Source organism: Cetorhinus maximus, chromosome 4 (genome assembly GCF_964194155.1).
Source record: "Cetorhinus maximus chromosome 4, sCetMax3.hap1.1, whole genome shotgun sequence".
In the NCBI taxonomy this organism is placed as follows: Eukaryota; Metazoa; Chordata; class Chondrichthyes; order Lamniformes; family Cetorhinidae; genus Cetorhinus; species Cetorhinus maximus.
The window spans coordinates 32737200-32761536 of NC_135882.1; the positions used below are offsets into that span (position 1 = coordinate 32737200).

General features: G+C 42.8%; 1 protein-coding gene across 1 annotated transcript in view; it reads left to right on the forward strand.

Moving 5' to 3' along the window:
- The first annotated feature begins 3199 nt into the window (after positions 1 to 3199).
- LOC144679564 (dendritic cell-specific transmembrane protein-like) overlaps positions 3200 to 24337 on the forward strand; it is a 29268-nt gene continuing 8130 nt past the window's right edge. Inside the window, exons 1-2 of the mRNA XM_078540063.1 lie at positions 3200 to 3310; positions 20792 to 21854. Coding sequence (XP_078396189.1) covers positions 20826 to 21854 — 1029 coding nt within the window. The 5' untranslated portion in view covers positions 3200 to 3310; positions 20792 to 20825. The remainder of the gene's footprint in view (positions 3311 to 20791; positions 21855 to 24337) is intronic.

The following is a 24337-nucleotide window of genomic DNA, read 5'->3' on the forward strand; positions in this document are numbered from 1 at the left end:
GAAAAGAGACAATGTGCAAGGTTGCGGGGATAAGGCAGGGGAGTGGGACGAGGTGGAATGATCTTTCAGAGAGCCAGTGCAGCCTCGATGGGCTGAATGACCTCCTTCTGCATTGTAAAGATACTGTGATGCCGTGTGGAAAAATGAAAGTCCAGTACTCTCGGAAAACGATTAAAAGCAACAAAGGGATTTAATGAAAAAATAAGAGGGGCAAGAAATATGGTTGTATTTTCTCAGTGATATTGAACTAACTCTGCCAGGGCTGAGAGCAGGAGTAAACCCCAATTCGGTGGGAGGTGAGACCCTGGGTGGCACATTTTTGGTGGCAGCCAATTAAGATTTCGCTGCCAGGACTGCTGCCCAATTGAGAATGGCAGCCCGCCCTCAAGAACTGCTGGCCAATCAGTGGCTTGGCAGCTAGTGCTACTGCTAGTGGTGGTGATTGGTGAGACTGCAACACCAGGGAGAGAGCACTTCAATGGTGGGGCACCCTTAAAGAAAGGTGAGTATGTTTGAGGGAAGTTGGGGCTTGGCAGGCAAGCTCTGGTGATTGGAATTGGGTGGGGTCGTGGTGTACTGGCAATGCAGTTGATGTGAGGGTGGCCATTGCCACTGGGAGGCACCGCTGTGGGCCATGGAGTGCTCATCAATGAGGGCTCCACCCCCAGAACCCATTGGGAGGTAGCCAGAGTTCAGCTGGCAATCTCTCTATGCAGCAGCACCTCCCAACCACCACTGCCCCTAGACCCCCTCCCCACCACACCACAAAGAAGAATAGCCACTTAAAGTTTTCCTTTTCTGAGATTCTGATTATTAATTTGAGCAGAGGATCAAAGTGTGGTATCATACATCAAATATTAGCTTGTTGAGTTTAATCTGCTGCCCAGTTGTGTGCAAGGATGTTACAGAGTCTGATCATCAGTATTTATCCTAAAAATCTATAGTTCTAAAGAATTATGCTTACTTCAAATATCTTTTTTCTATTAATGTCATTCTGTTTTTGTACAATATACTTATTTAAATGGACTGGAAGAGTAATGGATATTGGTCATATAATATACTTCAGTATGTGACATTCATGTAACTAAAATTGAACTGATTTAAATAGTTAGGATGTTTTCACTCCTCTGCCCTCTTATCCTCCCTAAAATGCACCCTCCGTGTAAATTCCCCAACTCATATTCATGGCCACCCCTTTGACCTTGCCATCCCACCTGGTCTTGCTTCCCCCATTGTTTCAATCACAGTTAAGATCATCTCTGATCACTTCCTTGTATCATTCTCAACCTACATCCCCCTTCAACGCCCCAACCCTACGTCTTTCTATATCCATCCCTGGAAAAAGGTATCTGTCAATGCACTTAGAACTGCACTTTCAAAATCCCAACTATCTAGCCTTTAGCCTTCTGTACATCACAATATTTCTTCAGTCATTGGTTTACTCAACTGTACCCTCACCTCCAGCTTTGATGTCATAGCCCCCAATAAAACTATCACTCTCTCTCACCTTGGCCATTTCCCCTGGCATGACACTCATCTTCACTCACTTATGTCCAAGAGACACAGACTTGAAAGGATATGGTAGACAACTGGTTTAGCCATCCACCGCCAGATCTGGTTGGACCACTTAAAACACTACCAGATCTGCTAAGTGTGCTCACTATTCCACGATCATCCTGGACTGCAGAGGCAGCCCCCGGCTTCTTCTCTCTACTGCAGTCTGCCTTTTAAGCCCTTCTCCCTGAACTATCCACCTTCACCTCCAAAAAACAAGTGCAAGACTTCTCTTCCCACTCCCACATTGTTATCTCTGGTCTCCCCCAAGGATCTATCCTTGGCCTCATCCTATTTCTCACCTATATGCTGCCTCTTGATGACATCAACTGAAGGCACTGCATTAGTTTTCACACCTAGTGATGACACCCAGCTCTACTTCACCCCCAACTCTCTTGGCCCCTCCACTGTTGCTAAATTATCAAATTGCTTATCTGACATCCAGTACTGGATGAGCAGAAATTTCCTCCAATTAAATATTGGGAAAACTGAAGCCAAATCCCTGCTCCAATCTCCAGTCCCTAACAACAGACTCCATCCCTCTCCCTGGCAACAATCTGAGATTAAGCCAGTCTGTTTGCAATCTTGGTGTCACATTTGATAGTTAGATCAGCTTCTGAGCGTATATTCTTGCCGTCATTAAGGCTGCTTATTTCCGTCTCCAAAACATTACTTGACTTCATCCCTGTCAAAGCTCATTTGCTGCTGAAACTCTCATTTATGGCTTTGTTACCTCGACTCGATTATTCCAATGTAGTCCTGGCTGGTCTCCCACATTCTACGCTCTGTAACTTGAGGGGTTCATCCAAAACTCTGCCACCTGTGTTTTAACACACTGCAAGTGCCGTTCCCTTATCACCCCAGTGTTCACTGACCTGTGTGGCAGCTGGTCAAGCAATGTCTCAATTTTAAAATTCCCATCCTTATTTTCAAATCCCTCCATGGTTTTGCCCTTCCCTATTTCAGTAGTCTCCCAACCTTCTGAAATGTCTGTGCTCCCCTAATTCTGGCCTTTTGGGCACTTTCAATCATAATTGCTCTACCTTTGGTAGCTGTGCCTTCAGTTGCCTCGGCCTCAAGCTCTGGAATTCCCTCCGTACATCTCTCAGCCTATTTACCTCACTTTCCTCCTTTAAGACACTCCTTAAAACCTTCCTTTTTGACCAAGCTTTTGGTCATCTGACCTGTATGTGGCTCGGTGTATAATGCTCCCGTGAAGCACCTTGGGAGGCTTCAATCCTTTAATGACACCATATAAATATACGTTGTTGTTGTTTTAGTTGTTATATGCCAGCTGCAAAAAATTAGACAAAATATTCAAGAAATCTGGGTCTTCTGTGGTTAATGAGTGAGATACTTTTCCTCTTTTTTTTTCAGTGATTTTGTATTAAAACCTGAAAGAATTAAGGAAGGCATTGAAAAGGTTGAAGTGTAAAAATACTAATTAACAGAACCTAGTTAACTAGTTAACAAACTGTCTCTCAGAGGCATTGGCAATTAACTCTCAATCAGCTGGAAATGGTTGTTTGAATAAGTATTATTACTGTAGCAGAAAGCTGATGTAACAGTTGTATCTTCACTGTGAGTCATAAGCTCTCTATATAAATAGAGTATTTTCTATGGCACAGTGCAATCGGGGAAGAAAGTGCTTTGTTTAACTAGTTCTGAAGTCAAGAATTTGGTGCAAGTGGGAATCCGGCACAGAGGGAGAAGGAGGCACTGCTTTTTATTTTTTTTGTTTCACCTCCAGTTGCTGGTGAGTGTTTTTCTCTTGTCTCCAATCTAGGATACTGTAACTTGCAATTACTTATCTTATTACAAATTTATTAAAGTAAAGCAATTAAATTAGGTTAGACAGACATGGCCAGGCAGGTGGCGTGCCGTGATGGCAACACCTGGAAGATTCTGGATAGCATTGCACTCCTGGACAACCGAGTGCCTGCAGCTTGAACAACTTGGGCTCAAAACTCCTGAGTTGGAGAGGGAGAGCTGCAAGCACTGAAGGGATAAGTAAAACTTTAGAGTTGGTCATGGTCAGAGACAGGAGGGTGTGACTGCATATTAGGCAGGTGCGGGAAGCCATTAGGTAGCGATAGAGGAGCCTTGGCCCTTGACCAGCAAATATGAACTACTTGCTACCGTGTGGTTGCAAACAAGGACTGTTGGATGGATTGGCAAACTGACAATAGCAGCATAGTGGAAGGTACCATTCAAGTTGGGGGAATGAAAGAAATGTGGTTGTGTTAGGGGACAGTATAGTCAGAGGGATAGATAATGTTCTTTGGAGCCACAACCAGGAGCTCCTAAGATTGTGTTGCTTGCCCAGTGCCAGGGTTAAAGATGTCTCCTCATGGCTGGAGATGAACTTGGAGTGAGCCCAATTGTCATGGTCCATGTGGGAAACAATCACATAGGTAGAACTAGGAATGATGTTCTGCTCAGACATTGAGGAATTAGGGTACAAATTAAAATGCAGAAGGTAATAAATCTCTGGGTTGTTAGCATAGCCACGGGCCAATTGTCATAAGGTCAACAAGAAAAGAGAATTATAATAAAAGCAAAATACTGCAGATGCTGGAAATCTGAAACAAAAACAAAAATTGCTGGAAAATCTCAGCGGGTCTGACAGCATCTGCGGAGAGGAACACAGTTGACGTTTCGAGTCTGTATGACTCTTCATCAGAACACCTGCCCCTTTACTCCCCCCTCCCCCCCCACCCCACCCCTCCTCATCGTCCATGGGCCCAAACACTCCTTTCAAGTAAAGCAGCACTTCACTTGCACTTCCCTCAATTTAGTCTACTGCATTCACTGCTCCCAATGCGGTTTCCTCTACATTGGAGAGACCAAACGCAGACTGGGTGACCGCTTTGCCGAACACCTTCAATCTGTCCGCAAGCATGACCCAGACCTCCCCGTCACTTGCCATTTCAACACTCCACCCTGCTCTCATGCCCACATGTCCATCCTTGGCCTGCTGCAATGTTCCAGTGAAGCTCAACGCAAGCTGGAGGAACAGCACCTCATCTTCTGACTAGGCACCTTACAGCCTTCTGGACTTAACATTGAGTTCAACAACTTCAGATCATGAACTCTCTCCTCCATCCCCACCCCCTTTCCAATAATTTATATTTTTTAAATATATTTTTCTTTTCCCACCTATATTTAAAACTAGCGTTTTATCTCCACCTTTTAGCCCATTTCGATCCCTTCCCCCCACCCCACTAGGGTCATCTGCCACTTGTTTGTCCTGCTTTAAAAAAAACAAGAAAAGAGAATTAATGTGTGGCTGAAAGAGCGGTCTGGGAAGAAGGGGTTTTGAATCATGGGGCACTGGCACCAGTACTGGGAAAAGAAGAAGCTGTTCCATTGGGATGGGCTCCACCTAAACCCAGCTGAGGTCAGTTCTCAGGAAAATCTAACAACTAGGTCTGTTGTTAAGGCTTTAAATTAAAATTTTGTCGGGGAGAGGGGTGGTCAGATGAAGGGAGATTTAGAAATCTAAAGATAAAAGTCGAGGCAATAGAGCAGTGTAGCAATTTGGTTAAAGACAAGCGGATTGGGTAAGAAGAGACAGAAAGTTTAACAGTAATAGCGCATCAATAAATAAGGTCCGGGCAAAGATTAGTAGTTACAAAAAAAATTAAAGGCTCTTTCTGTGAATGCGTGAAGCATTCACAATAAGATAAACAGGCACAAATAGAGGTAAATGGTTTAGGTCTAATCACCATTACAGAAACATGGTTACAAAGTGATCAAGGCTAGGAAATAAATATTCCAGGGTACAGAACATTTCAAAAAGACAAACCAATGCAAAAAGAGGAGTAGCCCTGATAGTAAAGGTGACATAAGGACAGTAGTCACAAAGGATCTTGGATCAGAATATCATGAAGTAGAATCAACATGAGTGGAGGTTAGGTATAACAAGGGTCAGAAAACGTTGGTGGGAGTAGTTCATAGGCCCCCTAATAGTAGTTACACTGTTGGACACAACATAAAGCAAGGAATAATTGGAGCTTGTAACAAAGGCAATGCCACTTTAATCTTCATATAGACTGAACAAATCAAATTGGCAAAAATGGTTTGGAAGATTAATTTGTAGAATGCTTTCACAACAGTTTCCTGGAGCAAACAATAAATTGTGGAACCAACTACAGAGAAAGTTATTTTAGATGTAGTACTGTGCAAGGAGTTTAATTAGTAATCTTGTACTAAAAAATTCTCTGGGAAAAAATTAATTATAATACTTTTGAATTCCATGTTACGTTTGAAAGCGACATATTCCAGTCCCAAACAAAAATTTTGAATTACACAAAGCCAATTATTAGGTAAAAAACAGATATCAGCTTGCAGGAGGGCAAGGTTTCATACAAGTTCTGCCGCAATGGGCAATTTCTGCTGTGGTGTGGAACAGTTGCTCAATGGGAATTGAGGTTGCATTCACTGGTACCATTGTCAGATGAGCAGATCATGCGTTGCACAGCCAGAAAGATAATGTGTCAGTTGCTTCCACCCTTCCTCCTCCTCAGCTGTTCACTGTATACCTGGTTGCAAGGACTGTCCCCTAATCACAGCAAGGTTGTACAGTATGCAGCAGACAGTGATGAATTGTGGCACTCTGGAGAATACTACAGGGCCCCTCCAGAACATTCCAGCATTGGATGCTTTGCCACAGTACCCCAGTGGCCTGCTCAATAACATTTTGTGTGGCAGCATTGACTCTTGGTGTATGTGTTCAGCCCATATGTGTATAGGTGGTTATAAACCCAGGTGGTGAGTGGATAGCCCTTGTTGTCCAGTAGCCACTCTCTGGTTTATCGTGATGGCTCACGTGCTGATGGCATAGTGGACTGGCACAGAATAAATGCATCATGATTAGGCAGTGACCTCCATGATGTGCTGAGTATGATCATACATCAGCTGTATATAGAGCAAATGAAACCCTATGCAGTTGGGATACATCTTTGGGGAATGCCGAATGCAAATTCAAAGCAACATGGTGCACTCAATGACACTACAGCTTGGGGAAGCCCGGTCTCTTGGTGAAGCACGTGCACGTTCCACCTGCCTGTCTCTGGAGTGAAAACTCAAATGTGTTCCCCTCTTTTTGCATACAGTGCATCAGTCACCTTCCTTATGCCATAGTGAACAGCAAACTATGTGTTTACGATGTTCTCTGCTCCAGCTTGGAAGTAGCGCAACATGAAGAAGTGCATGTTCATGGTCACCTTCATAGTTACTGACAGCGCCATTCTCAGCCTGCAACTGGTGGCATATTTGTGTCTTTGTGAGTGGAGGCATTTCACATCCTTGTTTAGGTTGAGATAGGAGAATTGCTCCTTGAAGACCTGGGTGGATATGGCGCCCCATTGAGAGCCCTTCTCCCCTCCTCCCCCTCTTCCCTCTTTGAACTGCTTATCTTCCTCTGTGTTGCTCAGCCTCCCTGGAATGCTGCAGGTCAAAGTGATGGTAGCTACGGCACCCATGACTGGGAGCAAATGGTCTGAGCAGAACCCTTGAAGTGAAATGTCAAGACTTTCACTGCATGCAACACCACTGCCTGTAACTTTAAATAACAGTACAAGCCATCAAAAACTCTAACTTAGCATCAACAGCAACTAACCTGAATGCAGTTGATGATACCTTTAGCACTGATGTGGCTGGGGGGGTCCTGCCTGCTCCTGACAAATGTTCAGCTGTTTGAAGTTAAGAGAAAGCATTAGTTGGAGCCTGGAGGTTGAAAAAGGCACCACTAGAGTTAACTTAGCATTACCCATTGATTGACATCACAATCTACAATTATACTGCATGCTTCCACTGCCTACGTTTAATGCCTTCACCAAAATGGCATCTACCATTGCCTACACTAGAAATATGTGCACATGGCGTGGATGCCAGTTTGGGCCATATTGGTACCCGTAGCACCAAAAACATGGCAGCAACGGAACCAGGTTTTTCTGTCAGGGTATTTTATTAACCACATATAAATAAAACTCTGAATACTGGTTTACTAATTTACCAAGCTTATACCTTCTTATCCAATGCGGCGCACTAAGTTTCTGCTGAGTGCCCCCAACCCATCAGATGTATACTGCATTGGGAGCAACAGGATATGAATTTACACCTATGTTTCTTCCAGATGATTTAAATCATGCATTTCTGGGAAGTGGGAACCAGACACTGTCCCATCGGAAGAGAAACAAAATGCATAAAGATAAAAGACCAATATGTCTATTAAATATTTATTTGAATAAGGCTGTCTCACATGCTCTACCAAACCTGAGAGACCCTCATTTATGAGTAACATTTCCTGGCTATATTTTGCGGCTCGACATGAGAGAGACACTGTGCGTGTCACTTTGGATAAAGCTGTGAATGAAGGCCTAAAGGCATCACAGCTTCAAGGGAGCCAAGGGCGATATATGGTGGGGCAGACGTAGGTCACAAATGGCCTCTGAGCTTTGCCGTGAGTACTACTGTCCTAACCCCATAATGTATCACTTACAATACATTTGAGCAAATTGCGTTCATAATATAAATTGACAAAGACAAAACTGCGCAGGAGTTAAAAAGACTGTAGGCCAATTGCCAATTAGTGAAGCCTATAATCTTTGCACTATACTAAACCAAAGTAACATTTGTTTCAATCAAAAATAGAAATCCAAACACTGAAACCAGATGCAGTTACATCAGTGTAACTATCACTGATCTGGTTTAGGATCGTAGGAAATGTAGAAATGATACCCAGTTTCAAAGCCCAAACATCTTTAACATAAAACATTTTGTTTGCTGTGTTTGCACTATTGAATGCTGAATTGGCAGTCCTTGGTTACCACTAACGTAGAAAGATTTGTAGACAATTGGGAAAAAAAATTGAGCTGGCTATAAAAATAAAGAGAGCCCACCTGATGGCTCACTGGGTAATTTCAACAATTAATGTGATACTGAACCGCGGAGATCAAAAGACCCCAGGGTCAATCTCAGATCTGCTTTGGTGACTACGCTAAAATTGGCCTCAGAGGAAGGGGAAAAAGAATATAACTAAAGTTCCTATTCTTGATCATGATCCAATAGTTCTTGATGTACGTCTTGGTACAATAGAGTCACATATGAGGAGCTAGGGAGAATGTTAAAATGTAGGATCTTTAAGGTAGCAATCTCTGGATTGCTCACAGTGCCACACGCCAATGAGAGGAAAAACAGGAAGATAGGGAGGATCAATGCATGGCTTGAGGCCTGATGCAGGATGGATGGCTTCAGATGAATGGGACATTGGGATCAGTTCTGGGGCAGGAGGCACCTATTCATAAGGATCAGGTTGCACCTTAACAGGGTTGGGACTAATACCCTCACAGGGAAGTTCACTAATGAGGTGGGGGAGGATTTAAACTAAATTGGCTGGGGATGGGCAACAGCATATAGAAGTAGAGAAGAGGAATAAGGAGCATAAATGAGACAGAGTGCTGGATACCACTAGAAAAGAAGTAGTAACTTGGGTAAAAAAAAATGTTAAAGGATAGAAAACTGAGAGTTGTGGTAAATGGTTGTTTATCAGACTGGAGGATTGCAGACAGTGGCATTCCTTAAGGATCAGTGCTAGTACAAGTGCTTTTATACTTAGTGGCACAGTCCTAAAGATTATACAGGGACAGAGGGACCTAGGGAATCATGTGCATAGATCTTTGAATGTGACAGGACATATTGAAAGAGTTGCAAAGTGCATGGGATCTCAGGCTTCATAAATAGATGTATTGAGTACCAAAGCAGGGAAGTTATGCTGAAACTTTATAGTTAGGCCACAACTAGAACATTATGTCCAGTTCTAGTCACCACAAGTTTGGAAGGATGTGCAGGCCCTTGAGAAGGTGCAGAGGAGATTTACCAGAATGGTTCCAGGAATGGGGGATATTAGCTACAAAGTTGGGTTGAAGAACCTGGGGTTGTTCTACTTGGAGCAAAGGAGATTGAGGAGAAATTTGATATAGATGTGTATAAGATTATGACAGGTTTAGGTAAAGTAGACAAAGACAAGCTGTTCCCATTAGCTGATGATATAAGACTAAGAGAAACAGATTTAATGTTTTGGGCAAGAGGCGCAGTGGAATGTCAGGAAAAACTTGTTTACACAGTGTGAAACTTACTGCCTACGAGGATGTCGGAAATAGTGGTGATCAATGATTTCGAAAGGAAATTGGATGGGAAATAAAGAAGGTTATTGGGATAAAATGAGGAAATGGGACTCACTGAATTGTGCTATAGCGAGCTGGCATGGACTCAATGGCATTGGGCTAGATAGCCTCCTCCTGTGCCGTATTTACTTGATGACATGAAGAATGGCATTTCGGCAATGCACTTGTGGGTTGCACACATGTGAACTGTAATCCAACATGAGTCAGTGCCTTCAGAAGAGGAAGGAACTCAAGGAAAGAAAATTGAGAACGGCAAAAAGGGAAGAATCAGAAACAAACCCTTAAACAACTTCTCCAAGTGGATAATTACAAGATCCATAATGTTTCTATAATGACTAATTTATCTCAGGATGACAATGTGGTTGCTAAATTTGACATCGGAATCTTTGGGTTCGGAAGAGGAAATTGGGCCACAACAATAACTCATGTTTCACAGGACCATTATCAAACAAAATTTCACATGGAGATATATAAAAAGTTATGAGCACAGTTGACCCAAAGCTTGGTCAAATAAATAGGTTTTATGGAGTGTCTTAAAAGAAGGAAAGTAGAGAGACAGAAAGTTTAGATATGGAACTCCAGAGCTTAGAGCCTAGGCAGTTGAAGGCACAACCACAATGGTGGAGTGATGGAAATCAATAATGCGTAAGAGGCCAGAATTGGAGGAATGCAGAGATCTTGGAGGATTGTGGGGTTGGAGAATTTACAGAGGTGGGGAGGGATGAGGTGATGGAGGGATATGATCACTGAGGAGAATTTCAAATCTGGGGCATTACAGGACTGGGGGCTGGTGAAGGTCAATGAGTACAATGATAATTGAATGTGAGTTCAAAGCAGTTAGGCTACAGGCAGCAGAGCTTTGTATGAACTGTGGTTTACAAAGGGTAGAAAAGTGGGAGACCAGCTAGGAGAGCTTTGGAATAGTCAAAGGGAGAAAAAAATCAATTCTTGCATGAACCCTCTTTGCTTACTTTTTAAAGTATGTTTTTATACTTTTTTCAGCTGACTCTTCCCATTTCATGTACTTGACAGCAAGGACAGGTTTACAGCTCTAGGTAAAAGTCAGCAATATTATATTGTGCTGCCCCACTTGCCTTGCTATGCTATATAGCCTATTGTCAACAGCATGTCCAGCTTTGGAGGAAACCAAATTTCTCAGAGTCTGTAGAATTTATCTATTGATGCAAAGTCCAGGGAAATGAAAAGAATTGGGAAGTATTGGATTTGTTTGTGCTAATCTTTCCTCCTGTCACATCTGTTCCAGATGTTATTCTGGATACAAACACAGATTGAATGTACAAAGTTTTGTTTTCAAGCACCAGGTGTAAAATGCCATTTTGTGTCTCAAAAAAAATGATCATGCAATGGGCAAAACTCATTTATGCCCAAATTTCTGTAATTTTTTAATGCTGTTTGACTTGTTTACACCTAGATTCTGTGTGTAGCTGGGTATACATCAGGAGGAAATTCACGGTGTATTAGTTAGTTAGTCAATATATCTAAGGACATTTGATACATAATAAACTGCTTGGAAATTATTCCAACTCAAATCCTCCATTTTGTAAATAGTTTCTATTTCTGTGAATGATTATACACAACACAGACCTGCAATTTCCTGGAAAGCTTTAGCTCAGTTGCAAAAGCAATGTTGCAATTTTTTATACTAGGGAATACACAAGTAACTGGTGCACGCTGATTTCCACTGAAACAGCAATACATGCAAATGTCCTTGGTTTGCGTACTTTCAGGAAGCATCCACCAAAACCTGCTGCTACTGAACCGCACCCCTAGATCTGTGTGAATAACGCTCTAGTGTAGACTTATACCAAAATATTTAGACACCATATGACTTGGAGTCACCCGATATCAGCATTCTTGAGATTTCTGAATTTGATAGAATTTTCTTCCAACTTTTAAACTGTTTTTCTGACAAGGACTTGCACTGTACTTAAGCAAAGTCTCAAGGCACTGAAGCTGTCATGGTAAATAGGGAATGTTGCTTTTGTGCTCATTTTATGCAGATTTTTAAATTCCAGTGTTGCCAAACACAGGAGATTTCAGTGCAGAAGCCCACATAAATAACACTGTGATTTCTATGTAAGTACATTCCAAGAAATTCAGGGACAAATAGAAGTTCCTCAAAATTGAAGATTAGGACAGAGCAAAGCGATTGAGTCAAAGAATGTTTGGGAGACAATTCACTAACAAAGACAGCATAGCATATTTTGTTGTTGAATGTTACAGAAACCTTTATGGAATGAGTTAGGATTCACTTATCTGTTTAGTCACATAATCTGAAAAATAATCCAGCTCCTTGGCTTTTCATTGGCCTATTTCATTCGAGTATTAATCAGGTCACATTTGAAAGGCAGGAAAGAGCATGTGGAAGATTATAGAATATTGTTTATTTCCTACGATACTTTATTTATTATGCTCTCATATGATATTGGGGCTGTAATGCCAAATCCTGATCATAAGGGACATAGAATCTTCTTACAGAAGAGGCCAATGACGCTGAACCAAAGATGATAGCTGAAATTTCTAAGAACTTGTCATTCTGGCATGTGCCTTCCCCATCTTAAGATCCTTGTTGTACAGTGTTTGCAGGATCACCACAGACCCAAATCCATGGTTCAACAACAAGTAAATTAGTTGGAACAACAACATTGTACTTTCACTCAATATGAATTAAATTTATTTTAGGCTGTTGTACAGAAATAAAATACATACCTCCCACTTTGGTTCCATACACCAGCACTACTTTTACATTTGTGCTGTAAGATGGCTTTACATGCAGTGCTTGTAGGTATCCAAATTATAGCTAAACAAATGGGATTTAAGATGTAACTGGGATTTAAGATGTAACTGTGCACTTATTCCTGTACAGCTTCCAATCGTAAATGTTGTATTGTTTAATGAAGATTGACAAAATGGTGATTGCTTGGTGATACATTTTTTTTAAAGAATTCATTCACTTGTCTCTTGAAGCTGCTGTTACTGGGGTATGGCTCAACAGACATCCTCAGTCTGCCAGTGCATTGGATTAATTACCATTCTTCATCTTGGGTCCTTGGCTATAAACATTGGCAGACTCTTCCACCATGGGAGCATCACTATGAAGACAGATCCTGTCCTCAACCTAAAGCTACATAATTTTCAAAAGGAGTGATAAAATTGTGTGGATAAATGCATCCATTTAAAGCTCCTGGTGGCAAAGTGTTCTCAAAGAGACTGGCAGTGGAGAATGGGTGTGACAGTAGTATAGTCCTATCTCTGACTCTCACTACCATTTAGTGCAGCTCTCTGGTACTGAATTTACTTAGGGATTAAAAGCAGTGAGTTCTCACAAAATTTCATTTACCCATCACACTTGCTGACCTACATTGGCTCCCAGTGCAATACCTCAAATTTGAAATTCCCTCCACAGCCTCGCTCATCCACATCTCTGTAACCTCCTTCAACTCTGTGCTCCTGCAATTCAGGCCTCTTGCGCATCTTCAGTTTTAATCACTCCACCATTGGCAAATATGCCTTCAGCAGCCTAGGCCTTGAGCTGTGGAGTTCCCTTCCTAAACCTTTCTGTTTCTTTAACTCTTTTTCTTCCATTAAGATACTCATTAAAACCTACCTCTTTGACCAAGCTTTTGGTCATCTTTCCTAACATCGCCTAATGTGGCTCAAAGGCCTACTCCTGTTCTTATATTTCTATGAGCTCCTCAAGCTTATTCTACCATTTAAAGATGCTGGTATCAAATGTTGTGTGATAACAGTCCTGCGATGTGCTCTGAAACATTTTACCCTTTTAAAGGCAATATATAAATGCAAGTTGCTGTTGTTGTTGCCATCTAGTTTCCCTTTGTTAGCCACATTAGTTAGCCTTTCTGGCTAGCTGTAACAACTATATGGTCACCCTGGTTGAGGTTGGCTTAACTGGAAAAAATAGTGGGTATTAAAGTTGGGATCTTCCTTTTCTATATGGCTCAGTTCCATAAATGGCAGAGTGCTCAGTAGCTAGGTCATGGGGGAAGGTGTCTGAACTGGTGAAGTGAATCCGTCTGATCTGATTCAGGTCTCACTTTAGTTCATAATTTCTTGTTTTACTTGAACTTATGAATATAATTCACCTCAAAAAATTCTTAGCTGAAAATATATAAAAATGCATCAATCTCAAAAAATATTATGCCATTTAAATTTTGGTCCAATACTATGGGCATAATTTTCCATGCCCGCTGGCATTGGGCGTGTTCAGCAGCGTGAGCGGACAATACGGCAAGAAGGCCAAAAATCAGTTTCGCTACGTTGTGAAACCAGTTTGCAATTGTCCGCTCTGCCCGTCAATGGTGGGGCGCATTTCCTGCCATCAGATGTCAGGAGCTTCATTTTAATATATCAGCAGATCATTATAAGGCCAGACCACCGGAATCACCCCCCCACACTGGATCGTCCGCCCACATCAGTGGGAAAACACGCAGGCGCAGAACATGTCTTGAGAAGTGTGATGTGCAGAAGTCGTGACTTACCTCCAGCACCTTGCTCACGTTGCGGACATCCGAGGAGCAGAAGATGCTGGAGCCTGACAGCAATGGCACATTGGAGGAATGTCCATGGCATGCTGGGTGGATTCTCATGGACATGGCTCTGGTGCGAAGCAGCTCACCGAAGACGGAAAGTCACTGTTGAGGGTCTGCTCACAACGGACGATGGTTGAGGGGGTGAAGAGGAAGGTCCAGCTGTGTTTGGGAGGGGAAGATGTACCGGAGGATAGGAGTGGAAGGTCGAGGATCGACTGGGAGAGGAAGAGATGTCAGGGGGGTGGGGTTGCAAGGTGTTGGGGGGTGGGGGGAAAGAAGGTTTCAGAGGGGGTGGTGAGGTAGGCAGGGGGCAACAATCATGTCAGGGTGGAGGTTGGGAGAGAGTACAGGGGGAGGAGAGGGTAACAGGGGAGAAGAAGCAACTGGGGAAGGAGGAGTAAGGGGGTTGGAAGTGTAAGGGAAGGAGTAAGGAGAGGGGAAGGATCCGGGAGAGGAAGGAGTGCAGAGGGAGGAAGGAATATGGAGAGTAAGGGTGGAGTAAGGAAGGGGGAAGGAGTAAGGGCAGAAGAAGAAGTAAGGGTGGAGGAAGGAGTCCGGAGAGGGGAAGGAGTAAGCATGGCGGGAGAAGTAAGGGTGTCTGAAGGAGTCAGGAAGGGGGAAAAACTAAGGAGGGGAGGTCAGGGGCCGGGGAAGGAGAGACAAGGGTGGGGGGCAAGGTGTTCAAAGGGGGGAAGATGTCCAGAGAGGGTAGGAGTTTCAAGCGAGGAAGGAGTCCGGAAGGGGGAAATGTCCAGGTAAACGTGCAAAGGAGGGAGGGTTCTAATGAGTCCATGACTGCCTCCTGGGGAGCGAACTGAGGTTGGGCATGGTACGAGGGGATGATGAGAATGACCGAGGGCAGAGTGAGGCGGTAGGGTGGGAGGGTGAGGATTCGACGGTATTGGGAGAAGGGGCAGCAAGGGTGATTGGTGGGGACTCGGAGGCAGATACGGACCATGGGGGTGGGAAGGAAAAGGTTGGGGAGGTTAATGTGGATGGGGTGGGATTTTCAGGATGGTAGGGAATGTGCACGTTCGCCTGGACATCCCCAAAAGAAAAGGGTTGTAACTGGTAAGTCATGGAGGGAGGGTGGAAGATGATGCTGGGGGGGATCAACAGTGATGGGGGAAAGGAAATGAATGAATGTGGGGAGGGGAAAGGACGGGGGAGCGAAAGAAAAACTGTAGCACTAGCAATGCTGTCTAAATTGAAATTGGGATGAGAGTCATGTTGGGTGAGATCAAGTGCTGCATGGGAGTGTGATCAATGGGTGGATGGAGATACAGATCAGCTCAGATGGACAACTGAAAGTGAACCCCAGCAGGCAGCATTGAAAATGCTCAGGACAATGAGGTGATTGTGATAAGAGAAGGATTCGCACACATGGGAGAGTGCTTGCACGAGGCTCCGCAAGACCCTGATGATCACACACGCGCACAGACACACACCTCCCTTCAGAATCACTTGTGGTCTGGCTGCATGCAGCTGAGCTGCTGTGGGTGGGGGGGGGGGGTGGGGGGGGGGGGGTGGGGGTTGGGGGTTGGGGGGGGCAGGTGGGGAAATGCAGTGGGAGGACTCGCAAAGTCTGAAAGCAAATATGTTTTCAGATTGTAAATTGACAAAATGTGTTCACCCGTGCAGCCAACTGTGATCAGAATTTCTTAAGACTTTGAGTTGCTGCCCTGATACCCGCAGCAGGGGTGGAGACAGCCTGTGCAATGGTTGGCCCTGTTGCCTTCGATGCCATTGGCATGGGTCCTCTGGAGAGCCAAGGCAATTTAGCTGGCCTCCTGTGGGCCAGCTGCTCCCTCCACGGTGACAGATGACAAGGTTGAGGGGTTCACAGGCAAAGGGGATGTGGGTAAGCGCTGTGATGGGTCTTCCAGGCAGCTTCTTTCTAGCTCGTCAATGGAGGAGGAGTACTCTTGGCTGGAGGAATGTTTGTGTGATGAACAGAGACATGGATGGGTTGAGGACATGAGATCCAGAGGATATGAGCCTGATGGAGATGTGAGCGTGTGTTTTTTTTAATTCTTTCATGAGATGTGGGTGTTGCTGGCCAGGCCAGTATTTATTGCCCATCCCTAATTGCCCTTGTTTAGAGTCAACCACAATACCTTGTGTCTGGAGTCATATGTAGGCCAGATCAAGTAAGGACAGCAGATTTTCTTCTCTAAAGGACATTAAGTGACAATTAACAATGGTTTTGTGGTCATCATCAAACTTTTAATTGCAGGTTTTTATTGAATTCAAATTTCACCATCTGCCATGGTGGGATTCGAACCAGGGTCCTCAGAGCATTACGCTGGTCTCTGGAATACCAGTCCCGTGACAATACAACTATGCCACCACTTCCCTGGACAGCGAGTGGTGTTGTCCCTTGAGGTGTGAGATCCCTGTGGATGTGTGATGGGTTTGTGAGTGTGGGAGTTGAGAGTGATGAGAAGAGTGACTTACCCTGGCAGAACGGATGAGACCATTCATCGTGTTGCAGCACTGGGTGGCTGTCCTCTTTTGCAGAGCATTGGCGCTGACCACCACTGCCACCACCTGCCATGTTGGATTAGTGATGTTGCTGTCCCTCCTGTGGCCAGGGCAGGGGTAGAGAACATCACGACGGGCCTCCACTGAGTCCAAAAAGTGCTCGAGGGATCCGTCGTTAAACTGGGGAGGGGGTGGTGTGGCAGGGGGCTGCAGTCTTCTTGCCTTTTGAGGCCATGTCTTCCATGCAGCAGTCCTGGGCTGGAAGCACTGAGAGGTGTGCACACTGCTGCATTTTTTATTATGGCGCCCGGCATGAGGAAGTGGCAAGGTGATGGTGATGGCAGGTGAATGAAAATGTGTTTCCTGGGAATGCATAATTAATGTGGCAGGATTGGGATGATACAATGTTTGAACGCCATTGCGTCCAGCGGGTAAAATATTGTTTTTCCTGACCGCTGCTGCACTTAGAGCAAATCTGGGACGATTCCACCCTATGTATCCTAAACTGTACTATTTATCATTTTTAATTTTTTTTCTTAGGACTTGGGCATTGTTGGCAAGACCAGCATTTATTGCCTATCTCTAGCTGCCTTGACTATGTGGTGGTGATAGTGCTTTGATACAACTGAGTGGCTTACTAGGCCGTTTCAGAGAACAGTTATGAGTCAATCATGTTGGCGTGGGATTGCAGTCACATATAAATCAGACCAAATAAAGATGGCAAATGACCATCCCCAAAAGAGAATAGTAAACTAGTTGTTATTTTTAATGAGAATTCAACACCTTCCTTGTCACTTTTATCAATACCAGCATTTGTCAGATTTTTCAAAATCTAGTTAAATTCTAAAATTGCCATGGTAGAATTTTAATTTCTGTTCTCCAGATTACTAATCCACTAACATAAACTACTATGCTATGGTATTATATAATTTTTTAAATCGCAGCTGGTCCTATTTGAGACTACTTATTTTGTTTTACCCCTGTAAATCATGTCAGACTAGAATGAACATGTTTATCTATGTCTGATGTCGTTAATCTTGTTTCTAACTAACATCTGCTTACCTCTGTCGGCTGTTCTCTGTTTTATCTTATTATTGTAAGCATTCATTCATTCATTAATTACCTAAACAATAATATACGCCAGAAACCATTATTTCATCAGACAACATTATGAATTGTGAGACAGATGCTTAACTGTCATCTCGAGCCTGAGAACAAAACCATCCTCGGGTATCAATTACTCTCATGACTGTTCTAGTGACAGTTCCATTTCTGTCTTGCTTCTTTGCTTGCTAGCAGCAGGCATCAGTGCAAGTCAGGGTGGTTCGTATGCTAAATGCATGATGACTTCGTGCAGAATTATCGAATCCAAGGCAATCACTGAGCAATTGTTAGGTAGTAATTAGCAACGATTATGAGAAAATAACACATTTGGTTTATTTTAATATCTTAATTTCAAAACCAATTTAAATGTAATGCTTGCAGTACTGCAGATAATTTATTGGTTTTGGGTGAAATTAGGCTACAAGTTCTAAAAACAAAGTAGCCTTGAAATTGGAATACCGCTGGATTTTCATGCCAATATCTGTGGCAGAGTGGAGGCACTTGGGATTTAAAAAAGGAATTTTCCAGATTCCTGCCCTCATTCCTGTCATGTGGGATTTTTCAGTCATGCCCTTGGCTCCTCCATTTGTGGGTCTCGGCATTTTAGACCCCTTGCTGTTTATAGGGATTCGGGCCCAATTTGGTAGGAGATGTGTTTCATGGCACCTCAGAGGAATTGTGAACCATGGGAAAAGCCTAGTCTGGAGTTGGGAACCTTTTGACAGGTAAATTTAAAAGGTGCTTCACATGTCATAATGTAATGGTGTATCATAAGTTTAAGTATATTTTAATGGAGTTATTAAGGATAGGAATTTGTTTAGAAAAAAATAAATGGTCATTATATTGAACAGCATTGTGAACATGTGTTAGAGTACTTTATTCAGTGGATAAAGTGCTCTTCTGCATTCAACAGTATTGATCAAGATTTTAATGTGTCAATTTCCCTCTGTGATTTAATATTTTCTTTGACAGTACAACCATCTGTTAAAGACTTTTGAAGCAGTGGAACAGATGGCCCATATGTTCCATTACTTCAAAGGGTTTAATGTTTTCACTCCTCGAGGCTTTGTTGACACAGTTGTGCTTTGGAATCCTATTACAAATGCTTGGTTGAGCTCCAAGCCTCATTAATGGATTCAGCTCAGCAGGGGTAGTTTACACAGATGTGCAATAGAATCCATTATGAGTGCATGGCTGAGTTCCAAACCCACTAATGAATTTAGTTCAGTAAGGGCTGTTGACACAGCTGTCAAGGCTTTGTTTTGATTGACAGTTTAATGAGCAGTTAATAATGGTTGTTTGTTTATTTTATACAGACGGGGGTGGATCTGGTTGGGGGGTGGTGGTGTTAGGGTGCCTTATGCTCCTATTCAGAACTGAGATAATGTCCCAGTGAATGGAGATGTGTCTTCTAACCTGATTACCTCAACGTTCACCTGCTGCCATTCCTGCCTTGTGCCCGATTCCAACCCATCCCTACAACCCCACCATTAAAATAGTATAGGCAGGCACTGCTGGGTAGGAGGTGGGATCGCGAAATGGCCTGCCTTGCATTTCCTGCCTTGGATGAAATTCCAGGCCAAGTGGAAACTCCTAACTTCAGGGCTTTCAGTCTAGCAACATATGAATTGGAGAAGCCATTTAACTGACCCATCCTCAATAATGTTTGGGAGATGAAGAAGTGCTTCCTGATATCAGCCTTGAGCTGTATGACTCTAATTTTAATGTTTTTTCCCCCTTGATCTGCACCCCCCCCTCCTCCCCTCAGAAGGGATGATTTCCCTATCAAATCCTTTAATCATCTCAAACACCTCAATTAGATCAATCCTAAGTCTTCTATACACAGGGGTATGCAAACCTAACCGATGCAACTTGTTTTCATAATTGAAACACTTTAGACCCGGTATCATTCTGATGAATCTGTACTGTCTTCAAAGCCAATATATCCTTCCTGAGTGCAATGCCTACCATGTAGCACAGCAGATGTGGCCTACGAAGGACTTTGTATATCTGTAACAAACAAACTTTCACCTCTTTGTATTCCAGTCCCCCTGTGATAAAGGCCAACATTCCTTTGAAAATTAAATTATACCTATCCACTAACTTTTAGTGATTTCTGTACATGCACTTCAAATATTTTCTGTTTTCTCCACAGTTCCTGGCTGCTTACCATTTAGTGTATAGTCTGATCTATCCTGGGTTCAATGTAGTCCAATTTTAAGCAATGGTTCCTGGTTTAACATGTTAAATTACATTTATTATTGACTTGGTGGTGTTAATGACATGGTCTTGTTAAACTTTAGACATCTGGAATTCAATGGTTTTGACAAAAAAACTCTTGCAATTGGATTTTGGTAATAGAGATTTCATAAGGCCTGTCGAAGAAGAAGGACATCTGCAATCTTCAGATGAAGTGGGCTAGGGGCTAGAGCATAATCGGACCAAAAAATGCCGGCGTGATTCAGTGCACATTTTCAAGTCATAATTGAAATAGAAAAATAAAGACGGAACAGAACTTACTAATTAAAATAATGAAAATAATTAAGCTTATTTTATTCATTTTTAAATGTTTTTTATATTGCATTAATATTACATTTGAGATATTTAAGCAGGATTTTTACTTTAATTATTAGGGTTTGCTTTAGTTTCACAGCATGAGGGGCATAACTCAAAACAACATTTCTTGACCCGTTTGTGCTAACGGTTAATCCAATTGTCTTACTGTATAATGACAGATAGCTGGAGTGGGATCCAAAGGAAATGTCTTTAATTTGGAACTTCATGTATACTAGCAATGCTCCAGGTTAATTAGTGCCCATTTAACAAGATGTTCATGCATTCATCCATTGCTCCTCAAATAATAATTGTGAATATCTGATTTTATTTCAGTTTCTTCAATTGCGGAAAAGTAATCAAAATTAAAATGGTCATTCTCAAGATTGGTGCTCAGTTTTTTGGAGGCCTCTTTGAGCTGTTTGCATCAGAACGAAAGCCTGGTTTGAAGAACATTCTGTGTCTTATTTCTCTTTGTCTTCTTATGGGACTTGGGGCCAGTGGTATCCTTTATGTGTGCTTGCGAGCATTACAGTGCAGCTTTTTGGTGACTCTGGCATTGTGTGGTGCCTTTGCAGTCGTCATTCCTGGACCTTTGTTTCTTTCAAAGTATCTCAGATGCTTCATTCTGATATTCCTTATTTCATGTGGAACACAACAAGGCCGCAACGCTCTGATAACAGCTGGCACCGGTGTGGTGCTTTTTAATTGTGCCCAAAACAGTTTCCACAATTTAAGAGGATTGGTTGAAAGTTTAGAATGCAACGTGGAGAACATGCTTCCATCAATCAGAAACCTTTTGACAAAATACATGCATGTTCTACATTGGATTCAGGAACAAATCAAGCACTTACCAACAAATAATTTTGTACGATTTGTAGATGATTTTAAGTTTAAACACAATATAGAAGATGGTGAGTTAAAAAGCAACCTCAATGCAACCAGAGTTAACTTGGAGATCTTGGCTAATCGCATCATTTCAACATTGGGCATGTTTTCCCGAGTTTGTAAAAGTGCAATGTTCATAATGGGCATCTTACTGGTCCTAATATTCACTTGGTTCTATGTCAAAAGGTATTTAACCAACATAAAGTTTGAAAACATATATGTCACAAATGAGTTCCTGCAGTTTGATGAGAGACAGAAAGAACAAGGGAAGCCTCATCTGCTCCAACTAACCAGAGAAGAGAAGGAATGTTTTATAAAGATCCCAGCCTTCCGTTTATCAGAAAGGGAATGGAAATCTATGGCAAGCTTCTGGGCTCCCATCTTCAGTAATGTGTGTATTTGGACAATAATCATAATGCTGGATTACCTATTGTTCTGGCTTATTTCTTCAGTAAGATGTCACCTAGATCATCTGCCTCCAATTAACATTACCATGAATTTTGAATTTTCTGTAAGTATATATATTTTCTTTAAAATAAAAATGCACCATTGGTTAACTTTTGCAAGTAAAATTTCATAGCAACACTTTATAAATTTTTAAAAATTCATTCATGGGATGTGGGCATCGCTGGCTAAGCCAGCATTTGTTGCCCATCCCTAACTGCCCTCAAGAAGGTGGTGGTGAGCTGCCTTCTTGAACCATTGCAGTCCATGTGGTGTAGGTACACCCACAGTGCAATTCAATGTTATGACTTGGTCATGGCTTGGTGTGTGGGCATCTGCCCGACATGCCAGAGTTTAAAATGACGCGCAATGACATTGGGCATGCGTCCCGACATCATCGCGCAATATTTCGTTCGGCAAGCGCTCGCTGGAGTTGGCTGCGTGCCCACCGATAATTGAAAGGCCTATTAAAGCCATTAACAAGCTAATTAAAATCAAATTTACATCGCCCGTCCAACCTTATGGTTGGCAGGCAGGCGAAAAGGCCAAGTGGCCTTTACATTTTTAGGAAACCTCATCCACAAGCAGGATGAGGTTTCCTAAGGCAAATAAATAATAAATAAAAACTTCATTTTGGAATTAAAAAGATGAACCATCTCATGTGACAGAGTAACATGAAGGGACATCTTTTTAAAATTTTTACTGTCTTTATTAATTTTTTTAAAAAGTGCTTCAATTTCCCTGAGGCAGCTCTGTGCCTCAGGGAGATTGAAGCGCTCTTTCATGTGCATGTGCGAACTGTGCACCAGGCCGGATCTCCCTCCTCCCCCTGCCCACACAGGTAGCGCTGAGCGCTGCCGCTCGCAATCCATGCAGAGCTGGCCTTAATTGGCCCGCCCGCGTGAAGTCACGGTGCGGAGACATTCGCGAGCGGCAGTTGGCTTCCCAACCGACCCCAACTGCTCCCGCTGAGCCCGCCTGAGGAGGGAAAAATTCCGGCCATAACAATAGAGTAAATAAGGAGAAGCAGTTTTCAGTTGCAGAAGGGTTGGTAACCAGATTTAACATGCTTGGCAAAAGAAATAAATAAGCAAAATAAAGACAACATGGGGAAACTTTCTTTTCCATAAACACAGCACGTTTCTATGATCTGCACTGCCTCAAAGGGTGGTGGAAGCAAATTTACAGTGCTTTACAGGAGGAAAGGCAAGGGGCTGGGGCTAATTGAATAGCATTAACAAAAAAAACCTCATTTATTCCTATGGTGGCTTTCACGACCACAGCATCTCTCTCAGCAAAGGAAGTACTTTTTGATTGCTTTCACTGTTGTAATGTGAAAACGTGGCAGCCAATTTGTACAAGGGCAAGTTCCCACAAACAACAATAAGATTAATACCAGATAATCTGATTTTAGCAATTTTGAACAAGGGATAAATATTGGCAAGAGCATCAGGATAACTTCCCTACTCTCCTTAGAAGTAGAGTCTGGAGATCTTTTACCTGAGAGAGGAAGCTGGCCTTTGCTTAATGTTGTATCTGAAAGACATCAGTAAGAGTGTCAGCACAGGCACAATGGGTTGAACGGCCTTGCTCTCTGTATCATTCTATGGTGATAGAATGCTCCAAGCTTAGAATCTGTAACAGCAATTATCAATATAAGATCCTTGCTCATCACCAGACATGGTTGCTTTGCCGTCATTTGTTGGTGAAAGTCAGTGCTTTGGCCCCAAAAGACAAATGCATCAGACCTTCTCCAACATCAATTTCAAAATAATTATGTCTACTTTCTCCTCAACCCTTTCTATTTGGTTTTGAGTTAAATTGTAGATTATGAAATAGGGATGCTGCCCAAAACCATCTAACCACAGTCTTAGTAATTGCGAAGATCACCAAGAGCTCACATTTTTATGTATCCAGCGCTTTTTCGGCTATTATGTGTGACATCTCCAGTTCAGGGGCATGAAAGGGGGGGATCTCACCGGCATGAGAGAAGTGTCAGATGCATAATTTAATAAGCTTTGAAGTGTAATCATTGCTTTTTACACAAATGTGACAGCAAATGTATAAAGGAAGATTCCTTTGTGGGAAGCCCCTTTAAGATGCTATTGCACATAGCATCTGATAACTCCAAGTAGACCATGTATTCTAGGTATAGTCATTCATATGAACGATTCCTTGACTTTTTCTAAACTGGTGATATAGCTAAACATTTTTCGGTATGAAATAGTTGGCCAAGATGAATTTCTCGTAGGCCTATTCGTGGCGGTAAGGATGGTAGCCGGCTCCCAAAGCTGCCCGCAGCAATCGCAGCCCCAAAAGGGAGACACCCTTGGAGGCATTAACTTAAAATAAAAGTTCAGATGGGCCAAGTGGTCAGGCCCCTTAGATGGGAGGGAAACGCCTCTGGTACAGCGTTTGGGCTGCCTGTGGCCTTTGCTGCTGGTGGCCCCCTGTTTGGGTGACGGAGCCTCTGAGCATCCTGCAGCCTCCATTAAGGTGGCAGCCTCCCCACAGGGTGGTGGGCTGCTCTGCTGCCAGTAGACCCTTTAA